General features: G+C 42.3%; 4 protein-coding genes across 9 annotated transcripts in view; 2 read left to right on the top strand and 2 right to left on the bottom strand.

Annotated features, from left to right (window-relative positions):
• Window positions 1–758: 758 nt before the first annotated feature.
• On the top strand, window positions 759–10,935 carry LOC109898483 (cell death-inducing p53-target protein 1). Of its 3 annotated transcripts, XM_020493467.2 has the most exons (7): window positions 778–977; window positions 2,273–2,407; window positions 4,449–4,509; window positions 5,030–5,191; window positions 5,858–6,001; window positions 6,130–6,412; window positions 10,511–10,742. In XM_020493467.2, the coding sequence occupies exons 4-7, from the start codon at window positions 5,107–5,109 to the stop codon at window positions 10,620–10,622; spliced, it is 624 nt and encodes a 207-aa protein (XP_020349056.1). In that variant the 5' UTR covers window positions 778–977; window positions 2,273–2,407; window positions 4,449–4,509; window positions 5,030–5,106; the 3' UTR covers window positions 10,623–10,742. The 3 variants fall into 3 exon arrangements, with proteins under 3 accessions (XP_031689976.1, XP_020349056.1, XP_020349055.1); XM_031834116.1 differs by lacking the exons at window positions 2,273–2,407; window positions 10,511–10,742 and adding an exon at window positions 6,770–8,129 and having other exon boundaries at window positions 759–977; XM_020493466.2 differs by lacking the exon at window positions 2,273–2,407 and having other exon boundaries at window positions 10,511–10,935.
• Window positions 10,936–14,799: 3,864 nt separating this feature from the next.
• On the bottom strand, window positions 14,800–16,335 carry LOC109898488 (DNA-directed RNA polymerase III subunit RPC10). Its single transcript, XM_020493477.2, has 3 exons — window positions 16,065–16,335; window positions 15,852–15,939; window positions 14,800–15,593 (listed from the first exon to the last, which is right to left on the bottom strand). Exons 1-3 carry the CDS (start codon window positions 16,173–16,175, stop codon window positions 15,466–15,468), a joined length of 327 nt encoding a protein of 108 aa, XP_020349066.1. The 5' UTR covers window positions 16,176–16,335; the 3' UTR covers window positions 14,800–15,465.
• Window positions 16,336–16,390: 55 nt separating this feature from the next.
• On the top strand, window positions 16,391–21,568 carry LOC109898485 (U11/U12 small nuclear ribonucleoprotein 25 kDa protein). 3 transcript variants are annotated; one of them, XR_004211288.1, is made up of 11 exons: window positions 16,394–17,015; window positions 17,115–17,205; window positions 17,316–17,421; window positions 17,749–17,823; window positions 17,912–17,976; window positions 18,692–18,795; window positions 19,267–19,422; window positions 19,578–19,700; window positions 19,803–19,883; window positions 20,051–20,198; window positions 20,507–21,568. XR_004211288.1 is itself a non-coding variant. In XM_020493471.2 (6 exons), the coding sequence occupies exons 1-5, from the start codon at window positions 16,779–16,781 to the stop codon at window positions 17,967–17,969; spliced, it is 567 nt and encodes a 188-aa protein (XP_020349060.1). In that variant the 5' UTR covers window positions 16,391–16,778; the 3' UTR covers window positions 17,970–17,976; window positions 18,291–18,685. The 3 variants fall into 3 exon arrangements, 2 of the variants coding, with proteins under 2 accessions (XP_020349060.1, XP_031689977.1); XM_020493471.2 differs by lacking the exons at window positions 18,692–18,795; window positions 19,267–19,422; window positions 19,578–19,700; ... (1 more) ...; window positions 20,051–20,198; window positions 20,507–21,568 and adding an exon at window positions 18,291–18,685 and having other exon boundaries at window positions 16,391–17,015; XM_031834117.1 differs by lacking the exons at window positions 16,394–17,015; window positions 17,115–17,205; window positions 17,316–17,421; window positions 17,749–17,823; window positions 17,912–17,976 and having other exon boundaries at window positions 18,695–19,422; window positions 19,575–19,700.
• The window catches only part of LOC109898480 (myocardin-related transcription factor B-like), a 46,019-nt gene continuing 41,416 nt past the window's right edge, over window positions 21,218–25,820 (bottom strand). For both annotated transcript variants that reach the window (XM_020493463.2, XM_020493462.2), the window contains one exon: window positions 21,218–25,750. In XM_020493463.2, coding sequence (XP_020349052.2) covers window positions 25,242–25,750 — 509 coding nt within the window. In that variant the 3' untranslated portion in view covers window positions 21,218–25,241. The remainder of the gene's footprint in view (window positions 25,751–25,820) is intronic.

Raw genomic sequence — 25,820 nt, 5'->3', positions numbered from 1 at the left:
TGTACTCGGATTCTAAAGCTGTTCTAATCATGCATGAGGCCTAAATGCATGTTCTGTTTGATTAAACTGTAAAGTGCAAACTCATCACCTCATCCAGGTTGCCTTGGGCTAAATACGGATAACTTAGCCTAGCTCTTATAGAACACAATTCACACAATTCGACCCAAACAAATTATGAGAAAGAAAAAAGATAACTGTTTGACACACTGGAAAGAATCAACCCAAAAAATTGAGCAAATTGGAACGCTATCTGGCCCTAAACAGAGAGTACACAGTGGCAGAATACCTTATCACGGTGACTGATCCAAAATTAAGAAAAACCTTGACTATGTACGTTACAGACTCAGTGAGCATGGCCTTGCTATTGATAGAGGCTGCCATAGTCAGACTGAGATCTTGAGAGAAGACAGGCTGTGTGCCCACAAACAAATTGGTGGAAACTGAGCTGCACTTCCTAACCTCCTGCCAAATGTATGACCACATTAGATACATATTTCACACAGAACCACAAAGAATTTGAAAACAAATCAAGCATTGATAAACTCATATCTGTTAGGCGAAATACAGCAGTGTGCAATCAAAGCAGTGAGATTTGTTGCCGTTGCCATGTGAAAGGGCAACCAGTGGAGCACAAACAACAGTGTAAATACTATTTAACTTGCTTTGGCAATGTAAACACGTTTCCCATGCCAATAAAGCCCGTTTGAATTGAACTGATTTCTTTCCGTGTTTTGAACGCTGCATCTTTCTAGAGTTCCGACTTTCCGACCTGAAGCTCGCCGACGTCGTGATTTGACCTCGTTTTTTTCGCCGAGTTCCCAGTTGTCTTGAAAGCACCACAAGAGGCGGATGTTGAGTAGATTAATGATAAACAGACGAGCTAACGGTTGCCATCATTTGACTTCCCTACAAACAGGCTTGTGATATAGCTGTCGTCATCACCTAATTCCAATTGTGTGGAAGAGACAACACATCAGGTAAATTCCGTGTAGAGATAACTAAGAAACAATATTTGAGAGGCAATCAGCTAGCTAACGTAACGTAGCTAGCTAACGTTAATCTCCGTTTAGTTTTAAACTGATGTTACTCAATGTGAGTTAGCTAACGTTACATGTAACTTGACTGTTCTTTTGAAATGTGTTCCATTTTCACTCATGAAAATAATAGCTAGCTAGATACCTAACCAGCTAGTTGAACTAGCTACAGTAGCAACTATACTAACTAGGCAGACAGTTGTATAACGCTAGCTAGCTGATGTAAACGTCCAGTCAAATCGAGGCTTCTCTCACGTCAACATCTCCTAAATGCAGTAACGACGAGCTAGCTAGCTAAGATAGCAATTTATGTTTGATATAAACTGTGTCGATGTCTAGATAGCTAGCTACATTACGTAAAGAGTGTTTGTCTGGTGGGTTGAGCGGATCATCTATGTAAATAAAGTTACTGTAGCAAGAGGATTCAGGAAAAGGATGGATGAAGCTTTCTAGAAAGTTGCCTCTCACTAGAGAGCCCTATGCTGGTGTTGTTGTATGTCACCCCCCCTGATTCAGTTCCACATGACAAAATAGTGTAGTTGATCTTCTTTATTTTTAGGTAAATTTATTGAAAATGATGATGGCTCATTCATATTCTACTTAAACATAAATTGGCAATGGCGCTTTTTTTGTAACATCACCATCATTGATCCTCAATGACTTTGTTGGAATTCAGTGTAATGTTATAACAAATGAAGGCCCGTTTCAACAGTTTGTGATCAAATCAAGCTCATCCAGACATAATGAAGTGCATGACTGATGCGTCTCTGGATGTCCCTTAAACCTGTACTCTGATTCTGAATTTCTGATGCTGTTGTAATGTATGACGCTTAAACGCTTACCTTCCAGTTTAATCAAACAAAGCAAGTGCAAATTCATGGCCTTATCTAGGTTGCCTTGGGCACAATGCGGGTATTAACTTAGCCTAGCTCTTATAGAATTGTGGCCTACATTCAGATGCCATGCATGCATTTGTACATTTTTATTTCTATCATACCCTGGACATTCCTGTCATTTCCCCAGCTTAATCAGTCTTCACATCACACTCACTAACTGGTTGGATAGCTCTCCTCCTCCTCTCCTCCTCCTCTGCCTTAGATTACCCAGTCATTTGACAGGCTTATTTTTATTGTGCTGTCTGGCATTCTGACTGTTTGTTTTGGAGCAGGCAGGCCAGCCTCTTAATCTGTTTATGTTCAAATTCGAGACGCCCTGACATGCATGGTGATCTCTTACAGGCATGGTCAGCTGACCTGGGAAAGTGAAGCCTAGTAGGCCGAAGTATGGATGGCAGGTCTGGACAGCTGGTGGCATAGCAGTGTCCTGCTCCCAAGGCTAGGCTGTGTTTGTTTTCAGACACGTGTAGTAGTCAGGTGAGGTTTATGTTGTTGTAGAGTCTGTTAGGGAAAGTGTTAGGCTAATCTGTAGCCAAGTTAATTGCACTGCATTGCTGAGATGACATATGAGTCTGTAATACCAACATGTTTTAAGCAGACCACCATTGTCCGTTGTGCCCAAGAACACTAAGGTAACCTGCCTAAATGACTACCGACCTGTAGCACTCACATCTGTAGCCATGAAATGCTTTGAAAGGCTGGTCATGGCTCACATCAACACCATCATCCCAGAAACCCTAGACCCACTCCAATTTGCATACCGCCCCAACAGATCCACAGATGATGCAATCTCTATTGCACACCACACTGCCCTTTCACACATGAACAAGAGGAACAACTATGTGAGAATGCTATTCATTGACTACAGCTCAGCGTTTAACACCGTAGTGCCCTCAAAGCTCATCACTAAACTAAGGACCCTGGGACTAAACACTTCCCTCTGCATCTGGATCCTGGACTTCCTGATGGACCGCCCCCAGGTGGTAAGGGTAGGTAACAACACATCCGCCACGCTGATCCTCAACACGGGGGCCCCTCAGGGGTGCATGCTCAGTCCCCTCCTGTACTCCCTGTTCACTCATGACTGCACGGCCAGGCACTACTCCAACACCATCATTTAAGTTTGCTGATGACACAACAGTGGTAGGCCTGATCACCAACAACAATGTGACAGCCTATAGGGAGGAGGTCAGAGACCTGGCTGTGTGGTGCAAGGGAAACAACCTCTTCCTCAACATGATCAAGACAAAGGAGATGATTGTGGACTACAAGAAAAGGAGGACCAAGCACGCCCCTATTGTCATCAATGGGGCTGTAGTGGAGCAGATTGAGAGCTTTAAGTTCCTTGGGGTCCACATCGCCAACAAACTAACACGGTCCAAGCACACCAAGACAGTCGTGAAGGGGGCACAACAAAACATATTCCCCCTCAGGAGAATGAAAAGATTTGGCATGGGTCCTCAGATTCTCAAAAAGGTTTTACAGATGCACCATCGAGAGCATCCTGACGAGTTGCATCACTGCCTGGTATGGCAACTGCTTGGCCTCCAACTGCAAGGCACTACAGAGGGTAGTGCGTACGGCCCAGTACATCACCAGGGCCAAACTTCCTGCCATCCAGGACCTCTATACCAGGAGGTGTCAGAAGAAGGCCATAAAAATTGTCAAAGACTCCAGCCACCCTAGTCATAGACTGTTCTCTCTTCTACCGCATGGCAAGCGGTACCGGAGCGCCAAGTCTAGGTCCAAGAGGCTTCTAAATAGCTTCCACCCCCCAAGCCATAAAACTCCTGAACAGTTAATCAAATGGCTACCCAGACTATTTGCATTGCCCCCGCACATTGACTCTGTACTGGTACCCCCTGTATATAGCCCCGCTATTGTTATTTACTGCGGCTCTTAAATGATGTTATTCTATCTCTTTTTTTGCGTGTGTATTTTCTTTAAATTGCATGGTTGGTTAAGGGCTTGTAAGTAAGTATTTCACGGTAAGGTCTACTACACCTGTTGTATTCGGTGCATGTGACAAATAACATTTGATATCTAGTTCTTAACTGTTCCAATAATGTCTGCTCCTCCTGTGTCGTTTGGCCAGTCAATCTCCTTTATGCTGAAGTGAATTGTAGGACTTATAGAGCTACATTTCTCGTTGACATAGGCTATGTTGGTTACACCAGACAGCTTTGCTGCTCCATTTTTGTGGCAATGTGCTTGTTTTATTTAATGGCTACTGCGATTGTCTTCGGTAAGTGCTTGTGTTGTCAGGTGAATGAATTGAAGTCATAGGAATGCCATGATGCAGTCGACTGTGATTAATGGGCAGGCATGTGTTAGTATCTTGGAGACTAAATGTTATTGCACCAATGTTTGAGAGAAGCAAGTTGTCTATAATTAACCTAGCACTTGTTAATGGCTGCATACTGTTTTTCATTTGCATGAGAAAGTAGCAATTGCAATTTACAAATAGGACCACATGCAATAAACTTGTCGTCTTTTTTCTCTCCCTTTTTTCTTATAGGCTGTTGGACCTGACGGAAGAGCAGGCTCTGTAGGTGGAAACTCCCCACTGTCATCAGCAGGTAATCATGACTAATGTCCCTTCTCTTCACTCTGCTGCCATGGGTTCTGTTTTTCTGTAAATATTGGTGGCTTTAGGTAATTTCTGTTTTAATGTCAGACTGCCAACTTATTGCTAAACTCCCTAATGTTTGCTGTCGTGAGTGTGTTAGGATAATAAACAATACTAATGTTTATCATCTAACACACATTTAGGTAAAGGGTGGATTGAAAGCAATTGCCATTGTTTTTTACTTAAATCCCTGCAAATGTAATATTCTAGAGGCCTCAGAGGCAGTAGCCTAGCCCTAGCTTAAACCCAGCATTATCCAGCTATAGTGTTGAATGTTGTCTGCATCCATCATATTTATCATACCAATTCACTTGATTGAAAAGATCTAGGGTCTTCCTAGATGAGTCAATACTGAGACAAAATTACAAATACATTTACTTGCGAGGCAGCTGCTGTATCATGTTGTAGTGTGTGGGTGTTGAACTGACTGTCAGTGAACTGATAGGCCTGTGTGTGTGTTCTTCTCACAGACTGGCTGAGTGAGTCCAAGGCCAGTGGTGAGTGGAGCTTATACCCCAGGCCCCCCCCATCCAAAGGTCCAGTCAGCATGTCCAGCGACCCCCCTCCTCCCTACCCCGGAGGTCCCAGCCCCCCTCTTATCAAGGAGAAGAATGGACAGCCAGCCATTCCGGGTACAATTATTCTAGAACTGTCTCTCTCTCTCTTGTGTATGATGTGGAGGAAAAAACATTTAGTTTGGGACAAGACTACAAAAAGAGAGACCTTTTAAGAGACTATTTTACAAAAGGACAGAAGTCCAGGGTAGGAACCACACACAGGCTTACCTGTGAACGTCAAAATACCATCTGGTTTCTTCGACTGGGCTGCTGATTTAGTATTTGCACTGTAGCTGACTAGCTGTAGGGAAACTGGTGTGAATTTGCATAATTGCCTCTAAATGCCTCCCATATCAGCTCTTGTGTGGCTGGTTAGAGAAAGGCCTAGAGAAACATCACCAGGGAAACCTTGAAAGTAGGCCCTGTCTGTGAACAAATCTTTCTTTGTCTGGGCTCCCCCTCCACCCCAGGTTTCCTTACAACAAAATACTGTTTCGACCAGCCAAGGGAATGTGATCAACAAAGTGTATTTGTTACAAACTACGTAACAAATCCTTGAGAATTGTAAAGCTATGAAAAATAACTATTCTGGCCTGAGTAACAGCTGATGATGCATGTTCTCAATAATGGGCCAATGCCTTACTTGATTTAAGCCCAACATAAGTAATGTTTCTTCAATCAATCATTGCTGTGAAAGCTCACTAATAAATCCTTCTTGTTTGTCTGTGTTTTCTCTCCCAGGCTCGGCGGTCCCTGTATCGACGGGTCCTCCTCAGGGACACCCCCTGCCTCCAGACTATGGCCCTCCACCCTATGAGGCCACGCTACAGCCAGGCTTCTTGCCGCCACACGTCCCAGGAGATGGGGCCATGCCCATACCACATGGTAGGCATACACTGGTCTACAGAGGGAATTAAATAAGATGGGCGACTCTAAATGCATACCCGTGTTTGGCATAGCACCTGTATACAGAACATAAACAGTACATACCGCCTTGTGTTTCTACCCTACAGGTGGCTTCTACCCTCCGCCAGGTCACTTTGGCCCGGGGCAGTTTGGCCCGGGGCAGTTTGGCCCGGGGCCCATTCAATTTGGGCCTGTGGCAGGTCAGACGGCTCACACGGTGCTGGTACCCCCTGGGACAGCTACCACAGTGACCGTGCTACAGGGGGAGATATTCCAGACAGCACCCGTACAGACTGTGTGTCACCACTGCCAGCAGCCCATCATCACCCGCATCAACCACAGCGTGGGCCTCATGAACGCTGTCTTCTGCCTCTTCTGCTTCTTTGTTGGGTAAGAGGAAGAATTGGTGTACTACATTGTGTAGAGGTTATGTAACGGATAACCAACAAGTGGCTATACGTTCTATGGAAAATAATAAACGACGTGGAAGGTGTGTTCCACCACATTATTTTCCAGAGAGCGCATAAAGCCCAGAGTTGATCATCTCTTTCACACCATGGCTATAATTGAACACATTTGCTGCTAGAAATGTGTTCAACATCCACTGAAGTAGCTAACAAGTTTACTAGATACAGTGCCTTCAGAAAGTATTCATACCCCTTGACTTATTCAATATTTTGTTGTTACAGCCTGAATTAAAAATGTATTAAATGTGTTGTTTTTTATTCTCACCCATTTGGCCAGCAGCATACCACCATGCATACCACTGCTGGCTTGCTTCTGAAGCTCAGCAGGGTTGGTCCTGGTCAGTTCCTGGATGGGAGACCAGATGCTGCTGGAAGTGGTGTTGGAGGGCCAGTAGGAGGCACTCTTTCCTCTGGTCTAAACAATATCCCAATGCCCCAGGGCAGTGATTGGGGACACTGCCCTGTGTTGGGTGCCGTCTTTCGGATGGGACGTTAAACGGGTATCCTGACTCTCTGCGGTCATTAAAGATCCCATGGCACTTATCGTAAGAGTAGGGGTGTTAACCCCGGTGTCCTGCGCTTATTCCCAATCTGGCTAGAAAGCAGACTGAACCAGGTTTTCCTCTAGGATTTTGCCTATGCTTAGCTCCATTCTGTTTATTTTTATCCTGAAACTCCCCGGTCCTTAATGACTACAAGAATACCCATAACATGATGGACCACCACTATGCTTGAAAATATGGAGAGTGGTACACAGTAACTTTTTTTTCTTAAACACAAAGTGTTAATTGTTTTGCCACATTTTTGCAGTATTACTTTAGTGCCTTGTTGCAAACAGTATGCATGTTTTGGAATATTTTTTTATTCTGTACAGGCTTCCTCTTTTTCACTGTGTCAATTAGGTCAGTATTGTGGAGTAACTACAATGTTGTTGCTCCATCCTCATCCTCTAACTGTTTTAATGTCACCATTTGCTTCATGGTGAAATCCCTGAGCGGTTTCCTTCCTCTCCGGCAATTGAGTTAGGAAGGACGCCTATATCTTTATAGTGACTGGGTGTGTTGATGCACCATCCAAAGTGTAATTAATAACTTCACCATGCTCAAAGGAATATTTAATGTCTACTTTTTTTTGGACCCATCTACCAATAGGTGCCCTTCTTTGAGAGCCATTGGAAAACCTCCCTGGTCTTTGTGTTTGAAATTCACTGCTCGACTGAGGGACCATACAATTATCTGTATGTGTGGGCAGTGGCGATTTTAGCATGTAAATCTTGGTGGATAAAAAAAAAAATGAGGGGGGGGTGCAAGCCAGCATCGCCACAACACTAAACAATAAATTAATTGCACTATAACGGTGACAAATGGTGTCCACAAACTGTTAGGGCCTACATAAAGCTGTCCTAACAGCAGAGTCCCAACAGCAGTCCCAACACCTTAACACTGCTACACCTGGCTACCAGCGGAGCCTTGTCTGGCAGCGAAACAGCTCATTCAGCCTCATTTACTGCCTTTAAAAAAAACATAGCTGTTTTGGCTGACTTGCTTAAACAAATGTGGTTTCTACTGACAAATATGATATACAAACTGTGGTATAAGGGTACGATAAGCGGATAAGAGACCATCCGTAATTTCGATTAAGACATTAATCAGCGCGCTAGGACAGATGTAGTCAATATAACTATTTGTTCAGCACTTTTGAAATGTACAGCGGCAGAATTCAGAACATAGGACGTTCTCTCTGTACACCAAGTCAGAACCATAGGATAAATAAAGGGCACATAAAGCAGACAATGAAAGGTCTTACAATATTCAATGATAAAATTTCTCTAAAACAGGTTATAGTCTACATGTGCACCACAAGTTCAGAGCAGTAGGTGAAATAGGGTGAGGCACATGGGCTACTACACAAGCTTAATACACAACATACACTTAGTATTACTTTCTTAGCTACTGTATACATATCTCCCTGGCATATTACATAATTTATGCAGCAGCATACAAGACATTTATGGACTCACCTTGTTGTGCTGTGCTCACTTGAACAGGAAGGTGGCGCAGCGGTCCTTTGTGGGCAAATTTTGTCATCAAAGTCTGGCATTCTCTGGATTTATGTTGCTTCAAGACAGCTGTGAATTTGGGAAAAAAACTAGGTCGAATCATGATTACGTCAGTGATCTTCAGGTCGTAGCTCTAGAAAGAGGCCCGAGTTCCTGACTTACAATTCCGAGTTGGATGACCGCTTAAAACCTATTTCCACAGCCGGAGCTTGTTTTTTCCCCCCCAGAGTTCCTAGTTAAGTTGTTTTGAGTGCAGCAGAAATCATGTTGGTTTGACAGCATGGCCAATGTTGAATATTTATAATTTTAAGCTTGGAAAAGAGACCCTTAAACCCAGACTTGGACCACACAGCCATTCCACTGAATAGCAGGCTAGTGATTGTGTTGCAATACTGGCAGTTATAGACTGATTCCTTCCAAACCACTCATTGTTGAATTTGCCATTTCCAACTTGTTGTGTAATGTTTATGCCATTTGGCCGATAAGCACCGATACGTTTTTATCTATTATTTCTCTTCATATGACAAGGATTTGCAAGTAGATCGTCAACTTGATTGAGGATGAATACTAGCGAAGATTTTGAAAAGTATGATGCTGGCTTGATCAGTCCAATCAAAGCTACTGTAGATATAACGTGATTTGATGTCATTTTATCTGTGGCCAATGACCTTGAGCCTTCTTGGATGGGCACTTCTGATGTAACTCTATGGCAGCACCCAAGAGGCTTACATTTTCGAGCCCTACCCTTAGATTTGGCAGTGACGTGGTGTCCCCATGAGTGACAGAATACTGAGCCAATCACGGTGCAACTAGGGAACATTACCATTACGAGTCACCACTGTGTGTGGGGGGGTACAAAAGATGAGGTAGTCATTCAAAAATCATGTTAAACAGTTGCACACAGTGAGTCCATGCAACTTTATATGTGACTTGTTAAGCGACATTTTACTCTTGAACTTATTTAGTCTTGCCATGACAAAGGGGTTGAGTATTTATTGACTCAACTTTTCATTTTTTTAATTAAAACCTCTACGGGATCGGTGCCCCTAAACCGGGACGGTTGTTGCTAATGTGACTAGGATGACGTAAGTAACAGCAAACTTTCCAGGACATAGACATGTCTTATATGGGCAGAAAGCTTAAATTCTTGTTAAGCTAACTGCATTGCCCAATTTACAGTAGCTATTACAGTTTAAAAAATACCATGAGAGTGCACAACAACAACGCTTTTATCACAGCAACAAAGTATTTCCTTTCAAATGGTACCAATAATATGCATATCCTTGCTTCAGGTCCTGAGCTGCAGGCAATTAGATTTGGGTATGTCATTTTAGGTGAAACTTTGGAGAAAAAAAAGGGTGCGATCTGTTCATTTTGTAAAATAAAAAAACATCATTCCACTTTGACATTATGGGGTATTATGTGTAGGCCAGTGATGACAAAATCTCAATTGAATCCAATTTAAGTTCAGGCTGTAACATAACAAAATCTGGAAAAAGTTTAGGGGTGTGAATGCTTTCTGAAGACACTGTAACGAGAGTAGTTTCCTCGGTAACCAAACAGACTTGCTAGTATAGCTAACCAAACCATCAGTTCTGCTTGCTGTTATGAAAATCGAATGCAACAATGCCAATAATGTTTTCAATTTAAACGTTTGCTTTCAAAAGCCGCTCAAGCATAGAACATATAAGAATGAAGTAGCCATTGAATTCTACCATGCCTCATAAGGAAATAATGCACGCTCTAGAATGACCTTCAAGCCAGTCAGAAACGAGTATTCAACCATGCCATGGTATAAACACAGAATAATATACTACGGCAGGAAATATTTGATTTCTGGCCAAACACCACAGAATGAAATGAAGGAGAGCAGCGGGATGTTAGCTATAATAAGGCTATTGATTTATGGTCTGTATTCTCTGGTGGTTTGTTTTCGTAATTTATTTTCTCTCTCTACCACAGGTGTGATCTGGGTTGCTGCTTGATTCCCTGTCTGATCGATGATCTCAAGGATGTGATACACACCTGCCCCCACTGCAAGGGCTACATCTACACATACAAGCGTATCTGCTAACCACCAACAGACAGACACGTGTACAGTGGGGCAAAAAAGTATTTAGTCAGCCACCAATTGTGCAAGTTCTCACTTAAGTTCCCACTTAAAAAGATGAGAGAGGCCTGTAATTCATCATAGGTACACTTCAACTATGACAGACAAAATGAGAAAAAAAAATCCAGAAAATCACACTATAGGATTTTTAATGAATTTATTTGCAAATTATGGTGGAAAATAAGTATTTGGTCACCTACAAACAAGCAAGATTTCTGGTTCTCACAGACCTGTAACTTCTTCTTTAAGAGGCTCCTCTGTCCTCCACTTGTTACCTGTATTAATGGCACCAGTTTGAACTTGTTATCAGTATAAAAGACACCTGTCCACAACCTCAAACAGTCACACTCCAAACTCCACTATGGACCAAAGACCTGTCAAAGGACACCAGAAACAAAATTGTAGACCTGCACCAGGCTGGGAAGACTGAATCTGCAATAGGTAAGCAGCTTGGTTTGAAGAAATCAACTGTGGGAGCAATTATTAGGAAATGGAAGACATACAAGACCACTGGTAATCTCCCTCGATCTGGGGCTCCATGCAAGATCTCACCCCATGGGGTCAAAATGATCACAAGAACGTTGAGCAAAAATCCCAGAACCACACGGGGGGACCTAGTGAATGACCTGCAGAGAGCTGGGACCAAAGTAACAAAGCCTACCATCAGTAACACACTACGCCGCCAGGGACTCAAATCCTGCAGTGCCAGACGTGTCCAGGCCCGTCTGAAGTTTGCTAGAGAGCATTTGGATGATCCAGAAGAAGATTGGGAGAATGTCATATGGTCAGATGAAACCAAAATATAACTTTTTGGTAAAAACTCAACTCGTTGTGTTTGGAGGACAAAGAATGCTGAGTTGCATCCAAAGAACATCATTTTTTACCTTTATTTTACTAGGCAAATCAGTTAAGAACAAATTCTTATTTTCAATGACGGCCTAGGAACAGTGGGTTAACTGCCTGTTCAGGGGCAGAACGACAGATTTGTACCTTGTCAGCTCGGGGATTCGAACTTACAACCTTTCGGTTACTAGTCCAACGCTCTAACCACTAGGCTACCCTGCCGCACCTACTGTGAAGCATGAGGGTGGAAACATTGGGGCTGTTTGGGGCTGCTTTGGGGCTGTTTTTCTGCAAAGGGACCAGGACGACTGATCTGTGTAAAGGAAAGAATGAATGGGGTCATGTATTGTGAGATTTTGAGTGAAAACCTCCTTCCATCAGCAAGGGCATTGAAGATGAAATGTGGCTGGGTCTTTCAGCATGACAATGATCCCAAACACACCGCCCGGGCAACGAAGGAGTGGCTTCGTAAGAAGCATTTCAAGGTCCTGGAGTGGCTTGGCCAGTCTCCAGATCTCAACCCCATAGAAAATCTTTGAAAGTCTGTGTTGCCCAGCAACAACCCCAAAACATCACTGCTCTAGAGGAGATCTGCATGGAGGAATGGGCCAAAATACCAGCAACAGTGTGTAAAAACCTTGTGAAGACTTACAGAAAACTTTTGACCTCTGTCATTGCCAACAAAGGGTATATAACAAAGTATTGAGATAAACTTTTGTTATTGACCAAATACTTATTTTCCACCATTTCCAAATAAATTCCTTAAAAATCCTACAATGTGATTTTCTGGATTTTTTTCCTTCTCATTTTGTCTGTCATAGTTGAAGTGTACCTATGATGAAAATTACAGGCCTCATCTTTTTAAGTAGGAGAACTTGCACACAAACTTGCACAAAAACTTGCACAATTGACTAAATACTTTTTTTGCCCCACCGTATCAAATCAACTCTTAAGCACACATTAACTCACAGCTCCTCATGATTGTAGTTGCAGCCTATGTTCTTTCTCCAACATTTGCTCAGTGTGTCGTGCTTCATTTAGCCCTCCTAACTTTACCCTCACTTTCTAAAGCACTTACTTGTTCACACTCACTATATTTACTGTATATCATAGGAGGCTGGTGGGAGGAGCTGTAAGAGGACAGGCTCATTGTAAGGGCTGGAATGGAATCCATGGAACGGAGTCCAACACGTTGTCCATGTGTTTGATTTGTTTGGTACTATTCCATTGATTCCATTACAATGAGCCTGTCCTCCTATAGCTCCTCCCACCAGCCACCTCTGCTATATTTATTGTCCAGACTCACTTACCTAGCTATGTACAGGCATTTAGATAAGTGCTAGATAGACACATCACACAGGACTGAACCTGATCTAAAAACAGAAACTTATAACAATTGAGAAAAGATGAGTTGCAGATGCAGTACGTCTTGCATACTTTATAAAAAACGTATTTGGTTACAGGAAGGCTTTGAATTTGACATTTATGGAGCAAACTTGAGGGGTAGAGAAAGGTCACACTTTGGGAAAGCTGTAAACATTTGTCACTTTAATCAAATCATCAGCAATTGCAGGGTCAGTATTTTGTTTTTGTAATTATTTAATGTAATTTAACATGTTAATATTGAGGACAAGGAAGGTTATGTCCATGTCTGAGACCTACTTTATGTTTATGTTCTAATCACCCTGTTTGTCCTACAACCTTAATGTATATCCATTTCAAGTGTTACAAGGAAATAACCATGTATCAGATTTGTTAGGACAAACTCGAGTCGGTAAGACTGAGTTAATTTGAGTTGTTCTCACTTAAGTGAGAGAAGTATGTGTTACTGTCTTTTTAAATCCTCTATGTGCTTTATAGTCACTTGATGTCCAGTGATTTTTGCTAGAGATTTTACACAATAATGGCAGTCATGTCCATATTAATGTATTACATTTTGATAATGAAGAAAATGTGTGCTTGTATTGCGAATGCACAAGTTCCCATGTGAAATTTCATAAAACCATAATTGCCATGACTTTACTGTAGTTTTTATTTATTTAAGTGGTTTAGACTGCCATTCAGTTAGATAATTTATAGCCTTGCTTGCCAAACTTCGTTATCATTAAGACCCAACTGGTAAGGAGACTAGCTAGTTTTTGTAAGACTTTTGTCAACAACTTGGACTATGTCATATTAAGGATCATTTACATGTGGCTTGGTGTCAAATTAAGTGTCTGAGTGAACCTGATCTTTACTCATAATCCTGTACTTTCCACAAACACATCACCTGTCACTGATGCAGGGTTACATTGAGCTTCAACATCCATGCAGTCACCGAGCACCATAACCATGCACATGTCAGAGACTGAGATTTTCTAGTTGACCTATCAGTCCACACTGAAAAAACAGGTTTCCTTGTATTTTTCCATATAGGAAGGGAACGGAGCGAAGCCAACCTGGCTGGCAGTGTCCAATCCGCTCTGCTGGAGGGGCACATTAGAATGATGAAGCACTTTGCATGATATCACTGTAATTTTGTGCACTCATCCTCTCTCAGGCCATATGTCCAGTCTGTCACGAGGCCAATGTGTGTCAATCTGTGCTGCTGGCCCACACTACTCAGTCCTGCCCAATCCAAAACAGATGATCCTTTCACTGGTCATGTCTGTCAGTTGATGTTCAGAGGGAATAATTAAAGTAGAGTGCATCCAGTGTTTTCCCCTCGTCAGTGTTTACTACCTTTTTTGATGGGTTACATAATTTCTTTAATGATAAACAGAATGTCCTTCACATTCAACCTCATCTCAAATACATTCTTTCGTATTCAGCATTTCTGTGCATAAACCTGCTACATCATCTGTTCAAGCAAAGTGAAGGTCTCAACGCCACAATCTGCTCTTTCTCTTTAGTGTTCCTTGTCTAGCTTTGATCACTATTGCTCTGATGCATGTTAGTCTGATATGCCATAGAGATACAGGTGTACAAAAGCAAGTTCGTCACCAAGTCTTGGCTGAAATAATGTAATCTCGAATGCAGATTCAAGTGATGTTATCATCTGCTTCATATTAACATGTTCGATTCAGTCCAATGTATGGTATGCAAGCTCTTTTGTCTGCTTCATTTGAGTCTCGTCTCCTCTCAATACTACCAATAACCAGCATGCTTATATACAGTAAACACTGACGGCAGGTGGAGTATGTCTGCATGTACATGCATTCTTATGGACACGTTTCACAGGCTGGTCTCCTAACTTTGTACACTCTTGAATCCTCTCCATGCAGTGTGAAGTGGCTTGAGGCTGTGTAAGAACATGTAGTAAAAGCAGAGTTTAAGGATTTTATTAAACTTTGAACACAATGAATGTCTTTGTAGTTGGGCTGTTGCCCCCTCAAAAAAATGCATTTTTTGTCTAATGTACATCTAAATGATGAGTTGGGTCATTACTGTTGCATACAGTGCAGTTATTTTAACAAAACAAACCAGTATTTGTGATGTTATTAGTAATTCGTCAGATAGTCATACTCTTTCAATCCAAAAACACAGTCATTTTTATAGTATGTAAAACAAATCTAGGAGAAATAAAATAATAAACATTTGGCAACTACTCAAACACAAATTATGTATCTTCAGCTATAAATTGGAAGTGCAATTGACTTCTGAATGTAATAGGAAACAAAGAGAAGTTAACTAATCGCAATGCTGAATAAAGCAAGGACATACTCTTGTGTATAAAGCATATTTGGTAGAAGTGTATATTACATCAACTCTTGCTACTTTTTCACCAACAAGCTCAGCGCCAATGGTGTGGTCAACTAGTAGCCATGTGGTCCAGTCTATTTGTGCTATTAGCAAACTCCTGTTTATTCACTGTTATGCCAAAGCTGTCTGGCATGACAACAGAAGATTTGGCTACAGCACATACACTATAAAACCAGGTTAGCTGACTCAACTAGTGTTCTCAGGTAGAGATCCAAACACCAGTTTAGTCTCTCCAGCGATGTCCACACTCATAATTGCAGCATTTGTAGAATGTTGTCATCGGTTCATCTGCAGATCTGGTCTGAATCTGCATGAAGAATGCTCGGGGGTGCTCACACTTGGGACATTTTTCTAAAGAACACAAATATGAGAGTTAGAGTAAATACATACCTGGCTATAAGTAACAGTGAATATGGGCCATTATGACCACCTGTCCTCTATAGGTCTGGTGGTGGACACAGGAGGCTGGGCAAATCTAATCCAGCTATGCCATCTGCCAGCCTTTGGGCTACAATCCAGCCTGTGTTCTATCATTTTAGGCGTGGATGACCAGTGACCACATACTAATTGAAATGTTAGCTAAATTATGCAGGTGATTTGGTAATTTACCTGGCGTGGAATCCACATTTTCCCAGGCTGCAGCTCCACCAAGCACATCATCAACCTCTTTCAGTTTGGGATACTTCCTGTTGTTTACCTATGGGAAAGATGGACATGTTAATGTATCAATACGTTTTAAAATGACACATTGTAAGAGAGAACACATGACAGACATCAGTTACTTGGCAATACGTCTAGGAATTAAGTAAAAGTTAGTTTTACCTTCCTAGTAATGTTATGCACGTACGGACATGTGTTGCAGGCGAATCGATAGCACTTCTGTCCTTCCTCTACAATCAACACATTCCCACATGTTGGACAAAATAGAAGCATATTCTTTTGACAAAATTGGCCAGAACCGATCTCACAATGTAGCTAAGTTTATACATCTATTTCAATCATTTAGCTAAATGATAATAATCCTGACAGCGTTGTTGACCTCCACTCTCGTGTGAAACGTTGTTACATCTAAAAAAGGTTCGGTAAGAAACAACATTAGCTATTTCTTTATAGTTCCTTCTTAAAATAATTATAATTTATACTTAAAGTTAACTATATTGTATTATATTAGAAAAAGAGCCCTAGAAATGGAACAATGATGATAGAAATAGCAGTATCCCAAATCGGTACAAGTCAGAACCTCCACTCGGGCTAGTTTGACTCCGGTATGTTGTGAGTGACGTACATGCCGGTCGCGAAATGTTTTAGCATGGATTGCAGAGATTCAGACTTTCCAAATATACTTTATTTGTATGCTACAGTTTTCGTATGTTTTAGTAATCGCGTAATATATATTTTACTGTACACGTTGATCAATAGAGTATGAGGTGTGAAAATCTGTTAGTTTATCTAACTAGCTAATCTTACATGAAATAGCTAGCTAGCTAACATAAACTGGTCAGCAACTTTAGCTACAAAATCCTATTCACAGTGTAAATGATGGGGGAGGAGACCCAGTCCCTTCACCTGGATGAGGGACTGTCTGTAAAGGAAGAGGAGTTAGGACAAGCAGAGGGAAAGATGAACCAAGTGGAGGATGAACAACCAGAGGAGGTTGAAGAGGAAGATGAGGAGGACGAAGAAGCATTACCACACTCGGAATTCCTGGACATCTTTGAAGAAGGACTGGCTCGCCTTGTACAGGACCCTCTACTCTGTGACCTTCCCATTCAGGTTGGTGACCTAATCCATACAGGGTGACATTTATCTATTGGATGATGTAAAGTCCTCCAGCCTAACCAATGTCTCACTACTGCCTGCGCTTTCCTGCAGGTGACTCTGGAGGAGGTGAATTCCCAGGTTGCTCTGGAGTATGGCCAAGCCATGACTGTCCGTGTATGCAAAATGGATCTCGAAGTAATGCGTGAGTTTCTGACTGTTTCTTAGTAGAATACCATATTTCTGTTCTATTTGAGCAGGTCAAATGAATGATACTGTGTGTGTGTAAGTGACATTCCAATGTGTGTTGGTCAGCCATAGTGGTGGTGCAGAATGCTATGGTGCTGGATTTGAAGAAAGCCATTCAGAGGTTCATGGAGCTGAAACAGCAACGGGAGGGTGGGGTGAAGCACGTCAGCTGGTAACACACACACTAACCTTGTGGGGACACACAATTCAGTCCCATTCAAAATAATTTTTCCCTAAACCTAACCGTAACACTTACCCTATTCTTAAAATTAATCTGAAAACCTTAACCCTAAAACAAACCCTAGCTCCGAACACTAATTCTAATCTTAACCCTTAACCCCTTAGAAATAGCATTTGGCCTTCTGGGGACTAACAAAATGTCCCCAGGTGGTACATTTTTTTGTTTGTCTACTATTCTTGTGGGAAATTCTTGTCCCCACAACTATAGTTATATACACATACACACACACACACTCACAGTTTTGCTTTTCGTGTGCAGGAGATACGTATGGAGAACCTTTCATCTCATATTTCAAGGGGAGAAGCTTGATGATGACAAAATGAAACTAAAGGAGTAAGTTGCAATCATTGTGATTATGGAATATATTACATAATGCTTTTGTTAACTGAAAACAACATTTCTTGTATTGTTTTATTGTCAGTTATGGGATCAGAAACAGAGATGAGGTGACATTCATGAAGAGACTGAGGAAGAAGTAAAACGGAGGTACAGTAGTCTTCTGAACTACGATCTCATCTGAAAGATGTTCACAGGCAAAGTGGTACCATTGTAATGATGACTGTAACTAATACAATTTTATGGCCGTGTGAACGAGAGAAGCTATTGGAAAATACCACTGTCTTATGTGCCTGTGGCATTTTCCATTATAATAAGATAATACTCATTTCGAAAGGACTCAACATTTGTATTTCTTGCACTCCCCATGGGAGTATAACACTGGCAACCCTTTTAAATATATATTTTATGTTTATAATATTATTGATAATACATTGAGTTGAACAATGAGCTTCCAACTTCAGATCTCACTACCGTGTGGAGTCCTGCCTACTCTGTGAGTTGCCTGCTCAGTCCCCGTTGCTTCAGACCTCTGTTTCAACCTGGAGATGTACAGCAACTATAGTCATACACTGACATGACTCATTTTTTTTTTACATGTTGTAGATATGATTGTGTGGAATGTTTCGTACGGTCTCAATGGTTTATTGTTTGGACATATTCTCTTGTCATTTTGTACAGTAAAATTGTGCCACTTCAAATATGAATAAAGGCTACAGTGCAACCAAACACCCCTGAAATATTACCTAATTACAGTGAACATGTTTTAGAATTTTATCTGGCGTTAAATAATTTAACCAGACCTGGGTGTGCCGCCTGGTCTAACAGTGAAAGTACAACCACAATATGTAAATATCTCCTGTAGGTAGTCCTTGTTGAAAACAAGCAAAATATTTCACTATTTCCTGGCGTACATAGAGGAGCATCACAATTCCCACAGCACAATCTGGGAGCAACCAGTGAAACCAGGTAAAAAATCTATATTGTCTCATTACAGTAACCATTTAATTTGCAGCAGCTAAGATGGATAAGAGAAAATGTGAAATATATTTTGTATCTTTGAAATCTTGTTTTTTAGTAATGTTGGGTCACATCAATCTATCTGACTTGTACAAACAGAACGTCATCTCCTTACATTAGTTTGTCTCGGTATGAAGTATTTGTAGATGTACAAGGTTGATGCTTACATTGATACATAAAGTTAGTGCTGTGTCTTTTGGCTTATCATCCAAGTTGTATAACAGGAATAGATCGAATTGATCTGAATGTGTCTAACTTCATGACCCAATCATCTGAAGAAATGGAATTGTTGGCCTAACACTATATAGTTGTGGGCGACTGGCATGCATTTCAGACCGAACTACCTGATTGGTGGCATTGACTGGTGGTGGGTTGAAATTTTCCACCTTTGTGATGTCTGATGCTGGTGGTTATTTTCAGCTCCCAGGATGTCTGGCTCTTCTGAGCACAGGGAGCTGGATAGGATCTCCATGGAGATGAACCAACTGTCATTCAGGAGGCAGCAACTGATTGATCGCAGGAACATGCTGACCATCCTGCAGGAGTTCAGGAACCGCACCAACCGCAGTAGCACAGGTAAAGAGGAAATTCACTGTCTAGAAACGCTATTATTGAGTAAATGCACATGGCAGGAATGGATGTGATGTGGCCTCTAGCTATGACCCAGCTGGGCTGATGTGTTCTATCACTGACCCCCTCCGAGACATGCATTACCTCTCTTTGTCCAGCAGATGGCTCCAAGGAGCAGACTGAGATTCAATGCCTTGATAAGGAACTGCTGGAGCTGTCTGAGAAGAAGAGAGAGCTGCAGGAAAGGCAAGATAACATTCTCCATTCCAAGGACCAAAGAAAAGGTGTGTCTACTCTACCGTCGTTATGGTGATACTGTTCTCACACAGCACTCTCTTAATACTCCCATTCTGATCATGATTGTCTCCCTTTAATGTCCTTTGCAGAGTGCATCATCAGTCAGGGGGGCGTATCTGTTCTCCCTGACCCTTCTGTTGTCTTTGTTGAAGCTCCACCCTCTATACCAGGTGAGTCACTTGGACTGAGAGTCAAATGAGGTGTGAACTTGTTCACTTGTGGGTTATTTCAAGCAGTTCCCCCATTTTGCTACAATTATTTTCCTGGCCTGCTTAGATCAAAGGCTAGTCCTATAGATGAGTGATGTCATATGGTCACAACTACACTCCCTCCATAGCTCCGGAGGTCATCCTTGACATCCAGAAACTTCCTCCCTGCTCAGCTCAGACCCAGTGCCCACAGTGTCGACAGTTCATCACCACAGAGATTGTCACTTCAATAGGCAATGTGGCCTGTCTGGTCTGTATCACAATGTCTATACTTGGGTGAGTTGACCAGCACTGTCTTACTTCTGTGTTACTACCAATTGTCTGCCATCTTTGAATGGATAGGAGGTCGATAATGAGGTGTTTTCAACTCTATGCTTCATCTAGAGTTGGAGGGAGTAGGATATTTCGGTTAACAAAGGTGCTTTTTGGAGACTGCATTCCAGATATTTGTTTCCTGCAGTACTATGCAAATTTCAGTTTGGAACAAAAGCCAGTGCCTTTGGGGCTAGTGTCATATCTGATAATCACATCACCTGATGGAATGCAAAGTTTAACACTATCCTTTCTGGTCTATTCTCATTCAGCTGTGTGGCTGGCTGCTGCCTTATCCCTTTCTGCATTGATAACTTCAAAGATGTCACGCATAGATGTCCTAAGTGTCAAAGTCCAATAATTACCATCAAAAAGCTCTGAGGTAAGGGCCCACATGTACAGAGACTAATAAACAGGTCTCAGACTGGGCTTGGACATCCCCTCTTGTGATGATGAGGCATCTACCATGAATCTGAGGTGACCCATTTGGGGTTCAGTAGACACCCTGTCCCATCCTGCAGGTATAGGACAGCAGTGGATGAGGAGGAAATGGACAATGAATGTTGAATGGAGCCAAGCCATAGTGAAACATGTTCTGCTGAGTGAGAAGTGATCCTAAATTCCCAACAACCGTACTGTGGTCAGTGTCACTCCCACCACTCCTGTGATGTCGTCCTGTGATCCTGTACATTTTAAGTTAGTATGTATCGCATTGTTCTTGGAATAAAATGTCTTCATCGATGCAATTTATTAGAGAAACTGCATTAAATTGTTTATTTTAATTAGATTTTTTATTGACCTGCAAAATCCTGTGTGAATTGTAAAACAGAGGAAAATAGTGTTTCTCGGTCTGTAAACTCTAAAGCTGCATGTGACTTATCCAAGCCTAGTGGTGGCTGTGTTAGGAACTCCTTGGTAAACAAAAAGTCACATGATAGGGTTGTTTTTTACTAAACACAACTGAATCATTTTCACACACAATGTACATTACCATTTTTATTGACACAAAAAGGCTATATATATATATACACACACATTATGGGTATACAGTAGTACGCATACTGTATACACCAAACAGTCTTAATACAAAAGAGCTTAGATGTGCTACGTTTGTATAAAATGTACGAAAAGAGCTCATGTGCTACGTTTGTAAAAAATTAAATAAAATGCATGACAAAATATATACACAATGTGCAAAATGTATGGCATACTATGTATCAATACACTATTGCAAGGAAAGGGGCTATACTAGTATAGTACAAATACAATTACTTCTGATTCCAGCTCATTCTCCCTTTCTGTAGTTTGGACACATGATCAATGGGGCACTGATGCTCAGACAAAAACAAAGTTGTACACAAAGACCAATCAGGAGCAGGCAATGTTTTTTTGATTAGCTACCCATTTTTATCCACTCACAGTGTAAACTGCTTTGTTTTTCTAACAGAAATGTGTGACATTAAGGCTCTTAAAGGCCCTGTGCATTCAAAAACATTTAGAGTTTCCTGTGTTATATACACTTGAGTGTACAAAACATTAGGAACAGCTTCCTAACATTAAGTTGCACCCTCCTTTCCCCCCAAAACAGCCTCAATTCGTCGGCGCATGGACTACAAGGTGTTGAAGTGTTCCACAGAGATGTTGGCCCATGTTTACTCCAATGCTTGCTTCTCACAGTTGTGTCAAGTTGGCTGGATGTTCTTTGGGTGGTGGACCATTCTTGATACACACGGGAAACTGTTGAGCATGAAAAACCCAGCAGCTTTGCAGTTATTGACACACTCAAACCGGTGTGCCTGGCACCTACTACCATACCTTGTTCAAAGGCACTTAAATCTTCTGTCTTGCCCATTCACCCTCTGAATGGCACACATACACAATCCATGTCTCAATTGTCACAAGGATTTAAAAAATATCCTTCTTTAACCTGTCTTCTCCCCTTCATCTACACTGATTGACGTGGATTTAACAGGAGACATCAATAAGAGATGATAGTTTTCACCTGGATTCACCTGGAAAGAGCAGGTGTTTTGTACACTCAGTGTGTTTCAGCACTATGAGGTTGGGATAATACTGTGAAAATGATAATGCCCTTTCAGTCTTTAGAGCTGTTTAAAAAGGCTGCCTGAAATTCCAGCCTGTTTATTTCAGCCTGTAAATTAGTTAATAGACCAATAAGAAAGAGTTCCAAACCTCTGCCAACATCAGCTAGTTTTCAGTTTTCCTCTCCCTACCCAGACCACTCCCAGACAGTCATAGTACAATTATTGCTAAGAGAAATTGCTGTTTTCTAAAAAGCTGTTTTAGTTTCTTTTTGATTGTTTTCACTAAAAAGTATCACAGTAAGGTACTTAATTGTTACTCAGAAATGATTTGATATTGAGATTTTTTTTTAAATGGCTCCATTGGACCTTTAAGTAATTTTCTTTGGTAGGGGACAGACAGGTAGGCTAGAATTGATCCAAACCGTTGAAATGACATTTCTTTAGCACGGTCTGCAATGTATTTCCAAGGAATGCTTATGCTGTCGTTGGTGCGTCAAACTTTATCATGCTGAATAGTGTTTTAAAGCTTCTTCCATTTTTTGGGGGGGCTCTACTAAATTACAGAAAGGTTTCTGTGTTTCTAAATGCAGTTATCCGTTGCGTAGCTCAGACTGCTTGAACAAGAAGACTGACAACTTTTGTAAAGTCAACCCGTCTGTAACCTCCTCTGCCTTAACCCATTTCAACCGTCGGTTTCAACACTTCAAATGCTTTCGCGTTTTATCTTTGGCCAGTATATGTCACTGTAATTAAATGTTTAACTACATGTGTACGATTGCAATAATCATGTAGGATTTTGACCTGAACAAATACTTCAACTGGGAGTGAGTAGTGAAAACCAAGGCTATTACATCAGTGTGGAGATCATTTTAATACCCATCTGTTGGTAGTAATGGTACATATGGATCACACACTGCTGTGTTTTGAAATGTGTTTTGAAAGGTTGCCTCTTGATGTGAGTGACTGGAATCTCGACCCTACATAATCTGCTGGACTAAGGCTTCATGAATAGAGACACATTAGGCCTACTAAATGATACAATTAGGCCTCCGAAATGATACAATAACGATGCTTACATTTTGAACCTGTAAGACTATAGCCACATATATTGCTAAGCTGATCACAAAAGCACAAGACAGCCTTGAACCACCTCTGCTGATTCACTGTGACTCCCTGGCTTGTCAAACTGAATGATGTCAACTTGTCCTCGGTATGTCAGCCAACTAAGGTCAGACGGTATATTGAAGAGAGCGATTGAAATGCCGAGGGGAATTTACTGGCTATATTTCTGCCAGTTCCTAGAGTCAAAACAAGCAAAAGCGATATGCAACACAGATGTGCAGTGCACACACAGACACCAGCTCTACACACCGGCTCTACACACCAGCTCTACACACCGGCTCTACACACCGGCTCTACACACCGGCTCTACACACCAGCTCTACACACCAGCTCTACACACCGGCTCTACACACCAGCTCTACACACCAGCTCTACACACCAGCTCTAGCTCAGGTGCACTGCATGTCACACATAAACGAGCAGGATTCAGCTGATCTGTACATTGGGATAAATCCACTCCAGACTTGACAATAGGGTTGAGAGAGAGAACATTTTCAAAGGCTCTTTTGTCGATAATATAAAGGACATAGGCATGGGCCTGGCAAGCTACAGCAGTGCTGGGGGGTGCTCTGCCACCTATTGTGACCCCATGGGCACTAAGGCAAAGCACGTTGCAGTTTGGTAAATAAACTCACATTGGCCCTACTCTCCCCCACATAAGAATAGAGTAAGAACAACAGCTGCTAACAATGTGATGCCTCTCAACTTCTAATTCTGATGAATTCAAGAGTTCTCAGGCCGACAGCTCTCGTATTGTCAACCAATGATACTAAATGTGGGTTTCATGCACTCACTTTTTATTTTATTTTATCTTACATGATATAAGGCTGCTTACTGTTAACACTTTACTTCAAGTAGTCTCCTGCTTAGTTTGAGTGACAACACAATCCGTCATCACTCTGTGTACTCTTTGGAAAGTCTATAGTTGAATTAAGTGAAAGCAACACCTTGAAAATAGCAAGATATTTGGCAAATGGTCTTATAAGGCATAATGCAATATGTGCAGTGTTTTAGCATCCAATTCCCTCCTGTGATGGGAATCGCATGGGGGCACTGAGTAAAGCAAAGGCAGTTATTTGAAAGCCATAATGCTAAGCTAATACCACATTCCAATAGGCCATATACATACATACATACATACATACATACATACATACATACATACATACATACATACATACATACATACATACATACAGGACTGTAATACAGCTGCCTTAGTGATGTATGCAGCAGAGCAGACAGACTACTGCTACAATAGACATAGGCTTATAATATATACAATCTCTCTGCGCTGTCTGTCAAATTTGACACGAAAGTCAGTCAGTAGCCATGCCACTGGCGCAGTCAGAACCAGGTGTGGTTCTCATCGAGTTCTCATCCTGAGCCTATCTACTGTAACGCCATTTCAGGAGAGACCACCCTTCCTCAGACCAGGTCCTCTTCTGAAAGAGATCACAGGGGAGATCAACCTCTTCATACCATTGATCTATACCACAGCCCAGCGGGTGCTTAGCCTTCCTTAGAATGAGTGGCTGTTATGAGGGACGATAACTCAGAGGGAAACAGCTACACTGTATATCCAGTGAGGAAGGAGGGTCCTGCCTATAGCACTCTGATCTGCTCAGAGCAGTGAGATCCACCACCAGTGCTGCTGTAGCCCTGCACAGAACTTCCCACAGGGACTCAAGGCCAGCAGCACTGCACTCTCCTCCTCCACCTCCACTGGAGAAGGAGTGTGCTCTCCGTCTCACTTATCAGTATGTGTGTCTCTCCCTGACAGCCCTCTGTCTGAATAGGCCTGTTTGGGGGGGGGGGGGGGGGGTCACATTGACACCCCTTAGTCCCAGTGTAGCTGCAGGTCATGGGAATCCAGGAAGTCAGAGGAGAAGACCCCAGACGGGGTAAGGCCCAGTGGGTTGAGCCCCCCCGTCGGCCCGGGCATGGTCAGGTCCAGCCACTCCATGTTGTCCAGGTTGGTGTGGTCCAGGTGGTAGCTGGAGGGGGGTGCACTGACATTGTTGAACCCGGTGGTGTCCGTGTCCATGGGGGAGTGGGGGGAGTGCTCCAGCAGCTGACTGTGCAGCTCTTCCATCAACCTCAGTGTCCGGGGCTCAGTCTCCCCCTTCAGCGTGCCTTCCAGGAAGGCCTCCAGCTGGTTGTCTATGGCCAGGGCTGTCAGGCTGGGTGGGGCCGGGGGGTTAAGGGTGGGAGCAGGCGGGCGGGCCACCAGGATCTGGGGCGGGGGGCGGGATAGCACCGTGTTGAAGGGCAGGGTGGTTACGCTGGCAGTCACAGGAAGCAGCTTGTCTGGAAAGGAAGGGTCCTGTCTGATGAATGGGGAAATCTCTGTAGAAGAAAAGAACATGGGAGATGATGGATTCATGGCCAGGGAGGGACTCAGCTGTCTCAACGGAGA

The sequence above is a fragment of the Oncorhynchus kisutch genome, linkage group LG10, assembly GCF_002021735.2.
Source record: "Oncorhynchus kisutch isolate 150728-3 linkage group LG10, Okis_V2, whole genome shotgun sequence".
In the NCBI taxonomy this organism is placed as follows: domain Eukaryota; kingdom Metazoa; phylum Chordata; class Actinopteri; order Salmoniformes; family Salmonidae; genus Oncorhynchus; species Oncorhynchus kisutch.
This window is presented reverse-complemented; position numbering and strand designations above follow the sequence as displayed.

What these genes read in the sequence shown, in the direction of transcription:
- LOC109898483 (XM_020493466.2), top strand. Translation starts at nt 5,107, where the DNA reads ATGTCCAGCGACCCCCCTCCTCCCTACCCCGGAGGTCCCAGCCCCCCT. An exon ending in TGGACAGCCAGCCATTCCGG is followed by an intron (nt 5,192 to 5,857) that starts GTACAATTATTC and finishes TTTCTCTCCCAG; the next exon opens with GCTCGGCGGTCCCTGTATCG. An exon ending in CTCTTCTGCTTCTTTGTTGG is followed by an intron (nt 6,413 to 10,510) that starts GTAAGAGGAAGA and finishes TCTCTACCACAG; the next exon opens with GTGTGATCTGGGTTGCTGCT.
- LOC109898485 (XM_031834117.1), top strand. Translation starts at nt 19,275, where the DNA reads ATGTCTGGCTCTTCTGAGCACAGGGAGCTGGATAGGATCTCCATGGAG. An exon ending in TTCCAAGGACCAAAGAAAAG is followed by an intron (nt 19,701 to 19,802) that starts GTGTGTCTACTC and finishes TGTCCTTTGCAG; the next exon opens with AGTGCATCATCAGTCAGGGG. An exon ending in AGCTCCACCCTCTATACCAG is followed by an intron (nt 19,884 to 20,050) that starts GTGAGTCACTTG and finishes CTCCCTCCATAG; the next exon opens with CTCCGGAGGTCATCCTTGAC.
- LOC109898488 (XM_020493477.2), bottom strand. Translation starts at nt 16,175, where the DNA reads ATGCTTCTATTTTGTCCAACATGTGGGAATGTGTTGATTGTAGAGGAA. An exon ending in TGCATAACATTACTAGGAAG is followed by an intron (nt 15,940 to 16,064) that starts GTAAAACTAACT and finishes TCTTTCCCATAG; the next exon opens with GTAAACAACAGGAAGTATCC. An exon ending in AAATGTGGATTCCACGCCAG is followed by an intron (nt 15,594 to 15,851) that starts GTAAATTACCAA and finishes TGTGTTCTTTAG; the next exon opens with AAAAATGTCCCAAGTGTGAG.